This window comes from Buteo buteo, chromosome 27 (genome assembly GCF_964188355.1).
Source record: "Buteo buteo chromosome 27, bButBut1.hap1.1, whole genome shotgun sequence".
Lineage (NCBI taxonomy): Eukaryota > Metazoa > Chordata > Aves > Accipitriformes > Accipitridae > Buteo > Buteo buteo.
In genome coordinates, this window is record NC_134197.1 from 11522770 (window position 1) to 11540685 (window position 17916).

A 17916-nucleotide genomic window follows, 5' to 3' on the forward strand; every position below is an offset into this window, starting at 1 on the left:
TGCACTTTACTACGTTTACTTCTGTGTATGACAAATTTCTTTTATTCCTGCTTCCAAAATGACAGTACCTTTTTACCTTCATCAGTTCTCAAGCAATTCTAACCTAGTCTCATCTGCCACCATATTGTTTGATTAAACTATTAAAGAATCAGTGAGAATTTGCCAGTGCTGAACTTTTGGCAAAATAGCATTCATCATTATTATACTTCCAAGCTTATCTAGATGGAGATCATCACATTCCTTGCTGGAACAGGCTGATGGGAAAGCAACTATTCTGTTTACCTGTCTAGAAATCTTCAAGGCTAATTTGTCTCAAGAGAAGGTCAAACTTAACTGGAAACTAGGTTGGTTTACATATTTATTTTCAGGCAAGCTATAGTCAAAGTTTAAATATTGTTAAATATAAAATGTATAGTCATATAAGGTATTTATGCAAGTCAGCATATTTTCACTCATCTAGCAAAAAGGAGGAATCTGTGCAGAGAATCAGCATAAAGACTGTGCATAACTTTTGTGTCTCCTGAGCCTTCTTTTGAGAATTTATTTGGGACTGAACTGACTGTTTGAATAAGGCTAAATTTCTTTCCCAGTGCAGGTTTTGTAAGCCAGTATTGCTAAACTGTAGTAGGGATCCTCCCACTGTTTTAAGGCATTGAGAGATCTATACATGGTCTGCTCATGCACTTGATGTGCTACAATACTTCAAGTCCATCTACCGTAAATAAGCTTGTCTAGGAACAGGCTAGGAAGCCCTGACCTGAAGAAGCATCTATTACCTTGCTGTCAGGCAGAAATACTGATACCATAAACAGACTGGTACTAGAATTTCCAGCCTTTCCTCTTGGCTTCCAAAGCCAGAAGAAATCTGCGTAGTTCTGGTGCTGCACTCTATTTTGCCCCTTCAGCTCCTCATCAGGCACCCTTTCTCTTAATAAAAAGAGTGATCAATTTTTTACTAACAATTAGCAGAGAATACTTGCTTTTAAGGCTTCTGCCAGGTTTGCTTAATTGGACTCTTTGGACGGAAAAAGCTAGCATAAGGCTATGCTAGTAGTCTCAAAACTCTGATTTTCACAGTTTAGCACTAATTTGCTTCTGGATAAACTTTGGTTAATCAGATTTCTGCAACTCAGGCAAATAAAGAGTGAAATTCACTCTGGCTGAAAGGAGCCCTGGTCCCATTTAGATCCATTAGAATTTAATCTACTAATATTCTCTTCAGCTTTTGAAGTATAATTGTTTTTGGAAGCATCCAGGTATGTACATAGATAAAGTATTTCAGTAGCTAAAATCAGTTCAAAATTAATTTCTCAATCAAAAATATTTTACACTTAACTCCTAATATACTGAATAATAGATGTATAAACTTTGGAGACTGGCATCTGGTTTCCCCGCTACAGCAGTTCTTCCACTTACTCCTGAGAATACCTTGTTCTACTTCTGCAGGTGAAAGATTAGGACCTTGTCCATACCCACTCAGACTTTGACTTAAAATGATGCTGCCAGCAAGGACACAAAGTAGTGTAAAATGCAATGGCATTCTTGTACAATGCAGCTGTTAAGAATTTGGAAATTTAAAATAGCAGTGCTTGCTGTTTGAAACTCAGAGTTGAGTAAATATCTTGAGAAAGGTTTTGTGAACCAATGAGATTGCTATTATTTTTCACACTTTTCCTTTCTTGAAGAAAAGAAAATTGCAATATTTCTGGGTTCTTACATAGCCTAGTCTAGCAAGTATTTATCTCATCTTCTAGATAAAAAAAAAAACAACCCAAAACCTCATCCTTGTATAAATCCTATGTAAATAGAAAAAGTGCAAGGTAGAAGTTAACTTAGCGGACTTTCTGTTTGAGCTTTGAACAATAAATCTCACCTGAACAAACATAATAATACCATTCTGGGTAAAACTTGCCAAAGATGACTGAGCCGAAGGTGATAGATAGGTATATAAAATATTTTTTTGCCAAGAAGGAGAACTCACATTTATTTATTTATCAGCTAGGGTTTTAGAGGAGTTTTTTAATCAAGAGAATAATATACCATATGGGTGTCATTTCTGAAAAAATCATGCACCTCTCTCATACAGTCTAGACTAAATCAAAGTGAAGAGAGCATTTTGTGGTTTCTGCAGGTAAATTTGTAAAGACCAATAAGACTCAACAGATTTTTAGGAAAAAATCATAAAGTTGTTGTGGTGAGCACCATGATGTGTTGGGGAGGAGGGAGAAGTGCCAGCTGGATCCATCATCTGTCTTGGCAATTATACTGTGTTCATTACCGTGGTATCAGAATACCTTTACAAGCTCTAAAGTAATCACAGTAAAGGATCTCTAGTTTCTCCTCATGTCCTAGGAGGGATGGCTTTCTTATTCTCATTATTGTGGAACAGGTAGGTGAAAAGAATGGATTTTATATTTTATTCTTAAGGAACTGAGATTTGTAATTGCTCCAATATCATCAGGGAATGAACTCCACAGCTGTATGCCAGCTGCCAAGAAAATTTCATCTGTTCATGGTATAGAGTACTGACCATCAGACATCTGGTGATTTCAGTGTAAGCTATGATTATTCCTCTCTTGTCCCAGAGGAATGCAACTGTAATGAAAGGTCATGAAGTCAGTGAGAAGTAGCCTTCATCCTCTCAGACTGTCAGGGCACAGAAAAGTTGCTTAGGATGCATGTAGGCAGGAAGGTAGAAACAAGGATTGTTGAATACACTGCTGATTTTTATTGGCTTCCCTAGTAGTGCAGGTAGCTTCCCTCAGCATATGTGCTAGAGAGCTGTCCTTATCACTCTGCCAGCAGACCATGCCTCCCTTGGGCTTCAATGTAATGATGGACATAGAGACTAGAGTTCTGTTTGAATACATTTTGAGCAATATATAGCTATCGGCACTAGAGCTTAAAGGTGCACTGTATGTGAGAATATTATTTCCTTAAATATTTCTACATTATGTCATATAATAGGCATCAGAATGGGGCCCTTATCTTTGTTATTTTTGTCTTTAACTTTTCACTATTTTTTTTTCTGTATCCTTTAATGTTAGATTTTGGGTTTGCTTTCATTATGAATAACACTAGCATTATAAAATGACTCCACTGAAACAAATGGAATTTTATGTCCTATAAAGAACATCTCAATGAGAATAAACTTATTAAATCTTGATCCTTAGAGTGGAATCTTCACTCCATTGAATTTAATGGTAATATTCCTGTTAACACTAATGAGTCAAGACTTTGTCCTTTGCATACAGCTGTCAATAAGTAATTAATGAAAACCAACAGACCTAATACTAAAAAAATCATCCTTTGCAATGAGATGAAAAGACTGAAAACTGGACCCAGGTTCAGTCTTCGCATGGAGGATCTATTTCTGATCTTGCTGTGCAAGTGTTTTTTTTAACTTGAGCTGAACATTATGACAGAAACAAGTGAGATAATTGGGTATTATGAGATATCTGCTCTTTTTCACTTATGGTCATTTTATGTGTTGAAATACTTGCATTGTTTAGGTAGGAGAGTGATCCCATTGTTCAGCCATCTAAATTATCTGTATCTTCATCGTATTATCAAGGCTCACTTCAACTGTTCTAGTTTGCATAGAAATTGCATGCAATTTCCCTTTTAATTTTGTTATTTTTTCTTTTTAAGGAAGAACAATCCCTATGTTCACAGGGAGAATTTGTTAAACTGGAAAATCATATTTAAGACTTCAAGGTGTATATAAATTACAAAATTGACTTTAAAGAGGCCAGCTTTCTGTCAAGCATGTGGGAGTGAATGACAGACTAATTCCCACACACAGCCAAGAAAATTGTGAGTTGTCCTTTTACCAAGTATTCAGTTACAACTGGCCATATATATATATATATATTATTTCCATATTATACAGAAGTATTCCTTTTGCAGCTTCTTTACATTTTACTCCAATGTTACTTGCCTATATAAATATACAGATCAAATAATCCATTCTGAAAACTGTACTCTAAGGTGACAGCATTTTGTATTAAAAATGTGTTTAATCTTATTGCATGCTGCAATAATCTCCTATATATATTAGAGAAAAGATATCCTAAATATGTTATTAACATTAGATTATATTTAGCAGGTTAGAGATAATCTGCTGATTTAAGTAAACACTACAACAAAAAGATACCACTAGAATCTGCTGTCAGCATTTTTTTTTGCACCATGTCTGAAGACTCCCTAATGTGAATTTCACATCACAGTTAAAATTCTTTTATTTGTCCTATTATTTATCCAGCTGTGGGATCACTGCACTTTCACAATAATAAAAAAAACTAGGCAAATATATGTTACAAAACCAGAAGAAAAAAAAAAGAATTATTATAAAAAATGTTCTGCTACACATTATTTACTTTAAGCATTTAGTTTTCAGTTTACTATTGACATGATGCAAAGAGCAAGGAGACTGGATTGATGCCTTTTCATTCAAGGTAGGTATAACAGAATACCTAGATAGATGTTCTAGATAGATATTCCATATATGTAGGTATAAGAGTTGCACTGTACTAAGAAATATCAGTGATGAATCCTGTCGACTTTATCAGAATGCTCTTTAGACAGAAAACATAAGAAATGGCATTTACTTTTCCACCTTGAGATCTTCATGGGGGTTTGACCCATCTGTCAGTATACCTGGTTAATAGATTATTTATTCTCACTGGCTATCATGCTAGAGGACAGAGAAGCAAATCCTTTTGGAGCCAGCTTTAGTACTGCTCTTTACATTGGCTGTCCAGTGGAGTCAAGAAGGGACAGTTGTTACCAGCTGCCTAAAAGCATGGTCTGGAACGCGTATATGTATTTGTGCATGTCAACAGTTTTCCAACGTATGTGTCTAAATTTAGTCTCTGAATTCATTATTGGGCTTTCAAATATGTGACCCGGTTTTCAGAAGTACTGACCACTCAGACATCTGGTAATTTCAGTGTAAGCTGTGATTATTCAGCATCTCTTGAACAAAATCACCCAGTGCAGTTTCCACTTTACATGAGTGGAAAGACAGTTGTTGAGTTTAGTAAATACTGAGTTGGCCTGTGGATATTTAACCTTTGGCAACCACATTTGACACTCTTGGCCAGGCATGGTAATCGCATAAGTGAATCTGATAGCCACATGAAAACTGCAGTGTCATATAATCAAAAAAATATCACAGACCTCAGACTGTTATTACTTTTTCCATACCTCTTATTTCATCTGTCTTGTGACTTACCATTTTAAAATCCTAAGCATCTTTTAACAGTTAGCATCCTTTAAAAATGGAACTGTCAGAGAAATTTTCTTCTTCATAAATCTGAAAGTTCCTACATCTATATATTATTACTATATGCAAGATACAAAATACATCAAGCCTCAGATGGGCATATTGTGCCAATGATATGGAGAGACATCATTAAAGCTTATTATCAGGGAAGCACACTAAAAAGGTCTAATGTTCAGTAAGAACTTTTGATTTTGGCTGCCTGAAAGTACATTTTGGAAGACATGCAAAATAAATGGTGGCTGAAATCTTTTGTTAGTTAAGTAATACAGCAACTTTACATTTCTGTGAAGAGCAAGTTCTTCACTTATGAGGTTTACAGCTCACTTCTATAGCCCCTGAGGGTTAATAGTACTTAAACTGACAGACTATAACTGACTTACTAATTTGACTTCTTCCTGTTCTGGCTTCCATCCATGGATGTTCCAGGCCTGGAGAATGCGCATTTGTCCTGGTTTCAGCTGGGATAGAGTTAACTGTCTTCCTAGTAGCTGGTACAGTGCTATGTTTTGAGTTCAGTATGCGAAGAATGTTGATAACACTGATGTTTTCAGTTGTTGTTAAGTAGTGTTTAGTCTCAAGTCAAGGATTTTTCAGCTTCTCATGCCCAGCCAGCAAGAAAGCTGGAGGGCACAAGAAGTTGGCACAGGATGCAGCCAGGGCACCTGACCCAAAGTGGCCAATGGGGTATTCCATACCATGGGACGTCCCATCTAGTATAGGAACTGGGAAGTGGGGGCGGGGAATTGCCGCTTGGGGACTAGCTGGGTGTTGGTCGGCGGGTGGTGAGCAATTGCACTGCACGTCATTTGTACATTCCAATCCTTTCATTATTGCTGTTGTCATTTTGTTAGTGTTATCATTATCATTATTAGTTTCTTCTTTTCTGTTCTATTAAACCGTTCTTATCTCAGCCCACGGGTTTTGCTTCTTTTCCTGATTTTCTCCCCCATCCCACTGGGTGGGGGGGAGTGAGTGAGCGGCTGCGTGGTGCTTAGTTGCTGGCTGGGGTTAAACCACGACAGCATTCTAGATTAAAACTTGTCTACCTCTTAATCTCAGTTACTGAGGAGTTTTTAGAAGATGTATTGCTTAGATCAGCTCCTCAACTGTTCTAACATAGACCAGAGTCAGACAGCAGAAGATTAGAAAATTTTCTCTGCTATGCGTCCTCTTCTATGTCTAAGCACAGCTTCTCTATGCTCAAGCACAGTATACAGCCTATTATACTGACTTTAACCTTGAAAATTTTTAATGCTATTTTAGGTCTGTTTAGAAAGGCTTACTCTCTGCCTTGAAAAGTTGAACTCATGGGAACAAAGGTGGTTGGGCTTTCAGTTGGAAGGATACAAAAGCAGTTCTAATTTTTTGGATCCTTTGTAGACTTTCTTTTCTTTTTTTGTTATTAAGACATAAAGATTTTGTTGGCACGAGTTTGGAGTGATCTGCAGAGCCTTCTTTGTCAGTTGTGGTAATCCTCAGGCCAATCATTCCAGATCTAAATTCCACGGCAGTCTAATTTATAACAAGCAGAAACATACCTTGTTCACAGGTACTTGCAATACTGTTACAATTCAAAAGTAACATCAGTTTTGCCAAAGAGAGAAACTGACTGGCAGTTTTGCTTGTTCAGAATCAGAGGAATAGCTGTGCAACAGGCAAACCTGAGGGCACAACTCATTTTTTCAGCTATACTGCTGAAAGCTGCTTTAGACATTTTGGCACTTTTTTTCCACTGCTGTATACTGAAGACGTCTGCAGTATACATGTGTTTCCTCTTGTATATTTGCAAGTACTCCATTTACCTTCTAAATTTATCTGAATTTATCTGAATTTCCTTTGAATTAAACTGAAGCTGCAAGAACTCTCAGGATTTCATTAAGTCCATTCCGAATGTGAATGCTGTTACTGCCTGTCTCAACCCCAACCCATGTAGTTACTACAGTTTTGGTTTTACAAGAAGACTGAAGAGAAAAAATATTAGGTGATAAAGGTAATTTCTACATTGTAGAATTGCAATAAATTATCTTCCTCCTGAGTGAGCCATGAAAACAAGTCTCTCATGCTTTTTCATTCGGAAGTACCTCCTGGCTCATTAAGATCTCTTAATGGTCATCCTTTGCTATGTGCAAAGTGTATTTTTTTCTAACTTGATGACAATACCTAAAAAATACTCAATGTTTGTAAGATGTTCTAGTTAAAGTTGCTATGAATTCATGAAATTACAAGAACAAGCTCATTCTGTCCCAGCCTGTATGTGCATCTTTTTTTAATGAAAAGAGAAAGGTTAGTTTAAAAGATGTGTGCTCAATAATTATAAAAGGAGAAGTATATTTATTGTCAACACACTGCAGGCTGGAATGTCACACGTTGCTGCACTGGTATGATACTAATGATTGCAGTTATTGGCTAAAAGAACAAAGGCTTATGAAGTGTTAGCTCTGTAACTGAAAGAAAGGTCTAGAACCAATTGTGTTTTAACCATCCAGCTAGCCTAATACCAAAGGGAAAGCATACTCCTCAGAGAGGAATGATAAAACTTAGTAGAACCAAATGGAGCTGTGTGATGTATGCTGATTCAAGAATGCAGAAGTGTTCAAAACAAACTTCTGTGTTGTGTCATTCAGGGCTGTTTACAATATTTGTAAATCATGGGACTGTTTTCAGTATCTGTAAACCTTATGTCACTTGTAGCCTCCTTGTTAAACACATTTTGCTTCTTCAACTTATGTCTGCTAAAGTATTTCTTTCATGTCTCAAGCTACCTTATTGCTCCACAACAGACATCTTCTAACATTTAACCGTACTTTTAAAGACTAGTGATTGCAAACATGCTGCCAGTTGGCCTGCTGTAGTAGAATCATCACCTTGTTTGTTTGCCAGCAACAATACATTTTGTGCCTATACATCCAAACATCCCATTACAGTATGAAATAACTATCAAGGAAACAGACATTGACTGCTTCATTCCAGTTTCCACGTGACATTTCTTATCACAAACTACCTTTCACATCAATACTGCCTGAGATCAGGCCTGTCTACCTGCTTTTTTGACAGATCTTCACAGCTCTGGAATGTCTTTTAATAATAATGATTGAGCTATATGGCATTTCTCAGGAATTAATGATTGGCTAGAAGGCCTTATTGACTCAGTGCTCACCAAATGACTGTTCTCTCTAGCAGGTAATCAGTCCCTGGGAAATACTCAGAGGTTGCATCAACATTGTTATTATTAACAAAAATTAAGTATAGAATTTTGAACATGATAATTGCAATTGCTCTGTATGTTCTAATTGTTCTATATTCTTCAGATTTATTGCCACTTCAACATTCAGGTTAACTCATTAACTTTCTCTCCTAATTTTACTCTTATTTACATAAAAAAACCTGCAAGAGTCAGTATCTAAGAGTATATACAATTAAACACATAACTGAACATGTATAATGCACACACACATATATAGCGTCTGAGTGTGTATGCATTTATATAACTTCCACTGAGACATGGCTATACATTGCTCCAGGATTTACCAGAAAAAAAGCACCTATTTTCTAGCTTAAAGTTGAATGACAAGCATTGCCATTGGTCCACATGTGAAAGTCTTAGTGAAAACAAATGCAAGAAATTAAGAGGAAAATATAATAGGAATACTTAATTTTGTATAAGGTCTGTGCCTAAAATTAAGTATTGCACTTAACTAAATGGATATGCATTTGAGTAAAGACAAGTCTAGGTTCTAGTTGAAACATTGATCTTCTCAATTGTTTCAGAGGCAAAATACATTCTTTATGGGCTAGAACTGTAGAAAAGTAGGTAATTATTACTTACCTTAAGGCAATATCTTGAAAGTAGAAGGTGATGGTGCAAAACTGGGAAATCTTTCATGTTTCTCAACTTGATAAAGACAACTGAAATAAATTAGAAGTTTATTGACTGACTTCATTGAGAAAAGCTTTATAAATCACATAATGACCCAGGATGTGCATCAGTACTGTGTGTAATACCTGTTTCTCTCAATTAGTTTTCTCATTTCCGTTATTATACTTTATGATTTTGGCCATGCAGGTGTTCTTACAACTACATGCTCTGAAGCCATTAAAACACACTGCCACAGGTCCAGTAACAAAGGATCATGCCCTAGTCTAGAACAACTCTAGTTCATTACTGGAATTCCAAGACACGGTACAGCTAAAATAACTTCACTGCTAATATGACTAACAGACACAGAGAACTTAAGAATAGAATAACTTATGATTAATTAGGGTAACATGATTTATGGGTTCTATGGGTCTGACCCAAAGTCTTATGGTGCTATAGGAAACATTTTTTTTGAAGGAGCTTTAATCACGCCCCCGTTTTCCCCAAGCACATGCCACTTAGAGTCAGATTCTGATCACATGGACCTGAATCCTGCAAATGTTAGATTCTAGCCTAAATCCTTTGGGCTTTTTTGCTATAGGGGAATTCTTAAGGAAAACCCCAGGAACTCAGTGAAACAAGAAACTTGTGCCATAGTTAGTCAGGATTAATAGCCCATAAAATAAATAATTTTTGATGTTATTATTTCTGCACATGTATAGCACTAATCATGCAAAATATTTAAGCAGCTTTTTAGCAGTCAGATCAACAGGGAAACTTGCATAATCTTAAGCGCCTGACAGGACTGGACCTTAAATGTCTCTAGATGCAATAATAAGTATGGAACAGATTCATTTTTGTGCAGTATTTTCAGCACATACTGCATCACAAAGTGTTAAATAATAAATAATAGCAGAGAGAAGTATACACAAGGGAGGAATGATATGATTTCAGAGGAGACTTGAAAGGGGATGTTGATGAGGTGAAGGTTTTAAGAATTAAATATTAAAAACCAAAAAGGCTGGTTTTGGCTGGGACTGATTGTTTTTCTCTGCTGAGAAATAAAGGGGCTTTCTAACCTACCTCCTGGACAAAGACGCAAGGCTTACTGTCAAACTGTTCAGTGGAATCATCACTGTACTTAGAGTCTATTTTTAAGAGAAGGCAAAGGATCGTAATTAGCTAACTACAGCCCTCTCCGGTTCCAAATGTCTGCTTTGTCCTCTGCCTCACCTTTCTGTTTATTTACCGCTTAACAACTTCACACGGAGTTGGCCAAAGTTCCTGAAGTGCGGCAGCAATGCAGCCCCCGCGCAAGAGCAGGTGGGAGAGGGACGCCATTACAGAGCCCCAGCACACCAGCCCCTCTGCCTCAGAGACAACAGTAGCCCGCAAGGCCGCGGCGAGGCTATCACAGACGTGCCCCCGAGGAAAAGGGAAGCTGCTTTAAGCACCAGCCCACACTGTTAAACCACGCCATAATGGGCTTATTTCCTACATTTGGTGGCAGCATAGTATTCGGGATAATATTATCGCTACTTGCACGGGTTACTGCCAAACCAAACGACGGAGATAAGAGGGTTAAATAACAGGGATGGGGAGTGAATCACTAAAAAGTCTTTCCCAGAGTCAGTTCTCTGTTTGGGGGAAGTTATTTTAATTCTGCGTCTCGCAAACAACCCGCTGCCTCACTGTGTCCTCTGGAGCCAGCCTGACTGACATTATAACAAGATTTTTAAATAAATGATGTGCAGGGGCAGCTCATGTTTAGCAGGCATAAACGCGGCCCCGCTCTGAAGCGTGCAGCACCAGTAACGCTGTACCTGGGCACAGCGCGCCGGGGCGAGGGCAGCGCCCGCTCACGCCCATGGTGTAGCGGAGGTACGGCCCCATGGACGCCGCTCCGCCGGGAGGACCTGCCTTCGCCTCACAGGTAAGCGAATCTCCGGGGAGCGCTAGCCTGTGAGGAGAGCAGTCACCGGGAGGAGCGCTCTACTGATCGGGAGAGTGGCGCCCTGCTCTCCTCCCTCGGGGCTGCCGCCGGCTCCCCCGAGGGGCCCACCTCGGCCTGGAGCCCGCGGCGCGGCTGTGCGGGGTTGAGGCCGCCCGGCGCCCTCGCTTCGTCCCCCCCCCGCCCTGCCCGGGCGCCCAGGCCGGCGCGCGCTGGCCGTTGCGCCCCTCAGCGCGGCGCGCGCGGAGGGGAGGGGACGAGGAGGCGCTCCCGCGCTTTTGGAGACGCACCTGTGGGGAGCGCCCGCCTGGGCGGGAAGTCTCTTATGTAAGGGATGGCGGGGAGCGGGGCCGGCCCCACGGCGGGGCTGAGGGGGCTGAGGTGGGGGCCGGCTCCGCGGCGGGGCTGACGGGCGGGGGAAAAGCCCCACAGAGGGGCCGCTCAGGAGGGAGAGGGGCGGGGGGGGGGGTTCGCAGAGGGGTGCTCGGGGGCGGGGGCAGGCCGGCGGGCAGCCGCCCGCGGGCGCCTCGGAGGACGGGCTGGGCTCGGCGGGCTGCCTCGCCCTCGCTCTCGTCCGCACGCTGCCCGCCGAGGCGGATTTCCCCGTTGGCGGCAGCCCTTCCCCGCCGGCTGGATGCCGCGGCGAGTCCGTCCAGCCGCCCGCGCTCTGCCCCGGCAGCCGTCGCCTCCCGCGGGCTCGCCCGGCTCCGGGCGGGGCTCGGCGGGCGCCGCGGCCGGCTGAGGGAGTTGTTGCGAGAGACCGCGCCGGGCTCGGCGGGGGAGCGGAAGGTGGGTGCCCCCGGCGCCTGCACGCTGGCGCCAGGCGGCGCGGGGAGGCTCCTCGCTCGCCCTCTCTCCTCCTTCCCGCCCCTGCAGCGCCCTCGCCTCAGCCCTCCCGCCTCGTGGCCCCCTCCACGCCCCTCTCGCCAGCCCCGTCTCCCCAGCCCGCCGCGCGGCGCGGTGCCCCGCACTCCCGCCGCCACCTCCACCCCTCGGTACTCCTCCTCCTCCTCCTCCCGCGCGCTCCCTCTCCCGCGCACTCCACTCCACAAGTGCTGCGCGCTCGCTCCTCCGGAGCGGAGCGGAGCGGAGCGGCGACGGGCTGCGGACGCTGCCCGGGGGGCGGCGGCCCCCGCCCGGCCCGGCCCTGCCCGGCTCGGCCCGGCCCGGCCCGGCCCGCGTGGGGCTGTCCGTGGTGCTGAAGGCGAGCGCGGGCTGAGAGGACTCCCGGCCCCTGACGGAGCCCCTTTATGTTCAGCTCCTGGCGCAGCGCAGCATCCAGCAGCTCGAGCGGCGGCGGCGGCGGCGGCAGCAGCAGCAGCAGCATCGTTGAGCCGGGGCTGGGAGGCAGAATGGAGGGCTTTACTCGGCTGCTCTTCGGCTACTTGGTGGCGGACCTTCTCACACTGGTGTGTCGGGCTCAGGAGAAAGCTGGCCAGCAGCTGGGGAGCTTCGTTGTGCTCTCAGGAGGAAACCACTCCAGCCTTGGGGAGCAGCTAGACCCCTCTGAGCCACCTCCCACCCCGGACTTCTGCAGGGGCTACTTTGACGTGATGGGGCAGTGGGACCCCCCCTTTAACTGCAGCTCGGGGGAGTTCATCTTCTGCTGCGGCACTTGTGGCTTCAGGTTTTGCTGCAAGTTCAAGAAGACAAGACTGGATCAAAGCACCTGCACAAACTACGAGACGCCGTTGTGGATGAACACTGGGAAGCCTCCTTCCCGCATAGACGACCCTCTGCATGACCCCACCAGGGATAAAACCAACCTCATTGTCTACATCATCTGTGGGGTTGTGGCAGTCATGGTGCTGGTGGGGATCTTCACCAAACTAGGGCTGGAGAAGGCGCATAGACCCCAGCGGGAGCACATGTCCAGGTAAGGCTGAGTGCCAGGCAGCAGGGTCCCCTTCCCCCCTACCTCTCCCCCTGCCCCTAAAGAGGAGAGAGGAGCCCATGCGTTCCTGCTAAACAAACAACTCCTGCCAGGCAGGCTGCATTCCCCTGCAAGGCGACTGTGAGAGACCAACTTTGGCGAGCAGAGCTCCTGTGGTTCCCCAAGCCCAGGTTATCGAAGTACATGCATATTGAGGAAGACTAGAAATAACTGTGGAGTTTGCACAGACAGTAGTCCATTTTTATCTGCAGTGTTTGACCCTCTCCCCAACAAGATCCAGCAAGTGTTCCCAGATATACTGTGCATGAATAGGAAAACCAAAAAATCCTGAAACCAGCAACACTGAATTACAGAAAGCCTGATGGGTTCCCTCTTCCAACTGTTTCAAAGCTTGGAAAATGTTTTTACTTCTCAACAGAAGGATGTAAACAAATGTCATCTCACCCTCCCTCTCCAGCTGCAAAATGGTTTTGGCAGGACCTTCCCTACACCCCCAACCCTTGCAAGTGTGTGAGCTATTTGTAAAATTTCTGAGCTGTGAAAATGAGCCAGGGTGGAAGGGAAGAGAGAGACACAAAAAGGAAAAGATATTGTAGAATTTCTTAACATTTTTTTCAGTTACTGTTGAGAGGTAAAAAATGGAATGTGAAAGTCTTGTCTCATCCATATATGTGTGTGTTATAATCTGTATCCACAGTGTAATGGCTGAGTTATATCAAAGGGAACCTCTCCCACCTAGAGTTTAGGCGTGCTGTGTACCGTCTACTCCAGATACTGGCTGCCTAGTGGTGGATAGGCAGGTGGGCAGCTCAGGACAGAGCCCAATGGCTTTAACAACATATTCCAAACCTAGATTGTCACAGCAGTTCAAAATCAAGGCATAACACGTTTGTCAAGTTTGCAGTCAGTCTGATTCTTTATGCTAATCCCAGGCACATGAAAGTAAAGCAGATGGGAGAAAGGCATTTAAAAAGGCAAACAGCGCCATTAAAGAGTCTAAATAGATTCCAGCATATTGGGCAACTTTAGCAATGAAATGCAATTGAAAGGATACTTTCTACTGGACGTGCAGTGTGGCAGAAAGCTTCCTCTTGCCCTGACTGGTAATGGTGTAGTTCACAATCTTTAAAGCTTAGATGAAGAGTCATCCTTTGAAAGATAGTCCAAGAGATCAACTCAACACCTGGAGCCTTATTTTTTACTGAAGTTTCTGCATGACTTTTTGATTAACTGCTTATCCTGAGATGAACAGAGCAAGCCATAAAAATACTCCTGCAAATGCATCACCAGTTCACTAGCAATTATTTGCTATTTATAAACTGGCTGATATGGATATGCTTTTACTACCAAGGAACAAAGGACATTGCAGAAATTTCAGTCAACTTAACATTGTGTGGCAGTGATACTTCTGCAAAGATGTTTTTTGTTGAGCAATTCTTTAGGCATTTTGAATATCCTCTACTACTAAATTGAGAAAAAGAATACATGGATTCCAATTTCTTTTTTTAAATCTTACTCTTAAACTACAGAGCTTGTTTGGAAAAAGCTCTCCCTTGCTTCAGCCTCTTTTCTGTAATGTCTTGCAGGCAAAAAGGCAGGGCTTGTAACAGTTACAAAAACCAGGACAGAGTGAAGTTGTAGCCATCCCTGCTTATATATGGCTTAAATAGGTCCTATTTCTACTAGTAGAAATATTTGCTATCTAAAGTACAGGTGTGAATATCCTTCTGAAAGGATATTCTGTCTTAGTTTATGGAAATAGAATTATAGGGGATTGGGAAATCATTCTGAAATCCTTCAGTCATGTATGCATAAAGATTAGGTTTCTGAAGTGGTTCTTAGAAAAGGTCGTCTGTTACCCTGATTACTTAACAGTGTCTGAGATCTTGTGCTTTTCTTGCCATGAAAATGTTCAAGTCAGGATTATACAGAAACTTGGAAAGTCATGATCACATGGAAAAACAGTCACCCACTCAGTACACATAATAGCTAGTCATGTTCTGCAAAAGCAGCGCTATAGCTTTTTTTTTTTTTTAAAAAAGTTCTCACACTCCCATTACAGCTGTGGGGTGAGTTTACCATTAATCTGAAAAGGAATTAGATTTGTTAATCCCTTTGGCAATCTAAAAATCTGTTCATTGAGTGAAGAATTGAAGTAACCTCTTTGTCCTCAAATGTGTGTTTAACTAAAATATTCCATCCTAGCTCATTTTACAGTACTAATGTTCTGAAAAAAAGGCTGCAATGCTTAAGAAATAATTTATCTGTTTAAACAGTTAATAGTACCAACAATTAAAATAATACATAGCCTATATTCATATTCACCTTCTTCTATAACACTCATCACTACAATATCAAAAAAACAAACAAAAAGAACACTTTGTTTTTTTCTGTACTGAACCTTATCAATAAGCAAAAGTATAATGCACTGAGAGTGTTAGGTAGGCCAAACCAAAAGTACTAAGTGTTACTCCATTTTGGCTGGCAGCAAGAAACACACAGAGGCTGATTTGTCATCTATTTCCTTAGCTAAGATTGTCTCCTCTCCCTTCCCTAGCCAATGGCTACATGAAACACTTGAATTCTCTTCATTCCTATGAAGAAATTCACCTACGGAAGGGATGGTACTTGTCAAAAAAGATAATGCATAATGTAAACTGATCTTTTTTTATGAGGGCTGATTTTTTTAAAAAAGTGAACAGACTAAAACTAGTGTAAATTATATATTTCCATTTTTGATATACTAAAAATATGAACAGAGACCTGACACATGGGAATTAGAACATTGACTTATAAATAGGAAGCAAAACTGTGCCACACTTATTAGTTCCTTGCATTATTTCATCTTGCAGTCAGTGGATCTGCTGTTGAAGTAAGACACTGGTGTGTGTAAGAGTGGTACAACGTTAATAAAGGAAACTTCACAGGCTTGGTGAGCGTAGTTTCTACACACTTGCCTTTCGTTACATTTTGTTTACTCCTATACCAAAACAAACCAAGAACACTCCATTAATTTCACTGAATTTTCCTGAAATATTTGACAATGAAAAAGCATCAGGGCAATGTATTTATTTAGTGAAAACAACCCATAGGAAAAAAACTCTATTGGGCAAGACCTTTTAGGAAAAGAGAGTCAAAATTTGTCCTTTTTTAGAGAGCTTGTTAGTTCCTTTTGTTTTGAGAAAAAAGGCTAAGTGTGGCACTGTTGACATTTTCTTTCTTGTTAGATCAGTGCTTTTCAGTAAAACACTCTTACTGTTGGCATGGAACTGTAAATCTGGAAGATGAAAATGGAGAGGGGAGTACAGTATTAACTCTATATGGCATATTTCGCTTTAGACATCATATGATAATGTTTTGTTTATATCATTCTCCTTGTTTTTCAATTTGTCACTTGACATTGAAAGGAGATAAAGGTTCCCTTCACCTACAGTGTCCAAGAACTAAGCAGTAATAGTAGTAGCCAGAGTAACTCTTCCTTTACCCTCCTGCTTTCTAAGAGGATAAGGGAATAAGATGGTGTATATTATCAGATATGGCAAAGGGAATGAATGTGGCAGTATTATGCCTAAAAGGACACGTAATTTATCTGCCTCCTGAAGCAGACCTAGAAGCTCTGTTAGGCATAGGAGGGCAGCATGTTCTTGCTGCTTAAGACTACATCAATGGTACTTCCAGGCTCCATCAATTAAAGCGGAGAATCCTCTCTCAAAAATGAGTAGAAAAGGGAAAAGCTTTACATCTGTTTCATGGAGGAGATTTTTCTGTAAATAAAACCACACCTTTGTCTTCTTCCCTAATCCTTGTGGAGAATGTGCAAACAAACCAAGAACTGAAAGGACAATATTTACAATCATGCTTGTACACTATAGCTCCTGTTTTTTTGAAGCAGTGCTTCTGACAGTATGTTAGCAGCCTTCCAACTACTGTGAACCATTTGAGCTCTTCTTTCTTCCTTCACAATGTGCTGATCTCATGAGTTAAGTCTTTTGTTGATCATTCAAAAGGCATGTAGCTGGGGCCAAAAATAGTCTGACTTGCCAAAATCCCGAATCCTATGTGTGAAATTATTTCCCTTATGGGTTTTGACCCAGTTTTGGAGGCAAAATATGACAAGTGACCTTTCATGAAATAACCTGTGTTTCAGCTTCTTCAAGCTTGTACCCATAAGGGAAATGCTTGGCTCCACATGCTTTATAACACCCAAAAATAGTATTACATACCCAAGGAGAAAAATCTTATGGCAGGAGAAATGCAGAAGTTCTGTGATACTTGGATAGTTCTGGGCCATGAACTCCTATGCAGGTAACATTTCTCCACTTTGTAATACTGCAATCAGTATCAAAATACAGGACCTAATGATATCGCTACCTGATTAGAAGGGTATCTTGTATTTTGCATTTCCTTAAAAAAATCATTCAGTATAGCAAAAGTGTAGATAAAGACCCTCTATGTATATATAATTTTTCAGTGGAACCCATTCTAACAATTTCTTCAGATAATGAACAAAATCTATATGATAATATTCAGGTGAGACAAATGCATGAAGGTATTATAACAGTCTGTTGGCCTATGTGGAATTTTTCAAAGCAAATGTCTATTCAAGGATTTTGTCACATACTGGGGCACAAACCTCCCTTTATCCATTTCATTATATGGGCAAATCCCTAAAAGAACAAAATGCAGGTACAGCACTTCCTTTGTACTTCAGTGGTACAAACTGCTACACATTTTTAACTCTCCCTGACATCAGTGGAAGATAAGGACAAGCTCTTTGTTATATGAGCTATTCTGCCCTGAGAAGATTGTACAACTTTGGCTAACACAGTATAAACATAGGTGCTGTGTTGTTAAAAATAGAACTTGATGGTGACTGGTTCCTTTTTTCTTAATATAGTGGGAGTTGGACAGCTAATTTCTTAAAACCT

General features: G+C 41.4%; 1 protein-coding gene across 1 annotated transcript in view; it reads left to right on the forward strand.

Moving 5' to 3' along the window:
* The first annotated feature begins 12329 nt into the window (after positions 1-12329).
* SHISA9 (shisa family member 9) overlaps positions 12330-17916 on the forward strand; it is a 193360-nt gene continuing 187773 nt past the window's right edge. Inside the window, exon 1 of the mRNA XM_075058441.1 lies at positions 12330-12970. Within this exon, the coding sequence (XP_074914542.1) occupies positions 12345-12970 (626 nt within the window). The 5' untranslated portion in view covers positions 12330-12344. The remainder of the gene's footprint in view (positions 12971-17916) is intronic.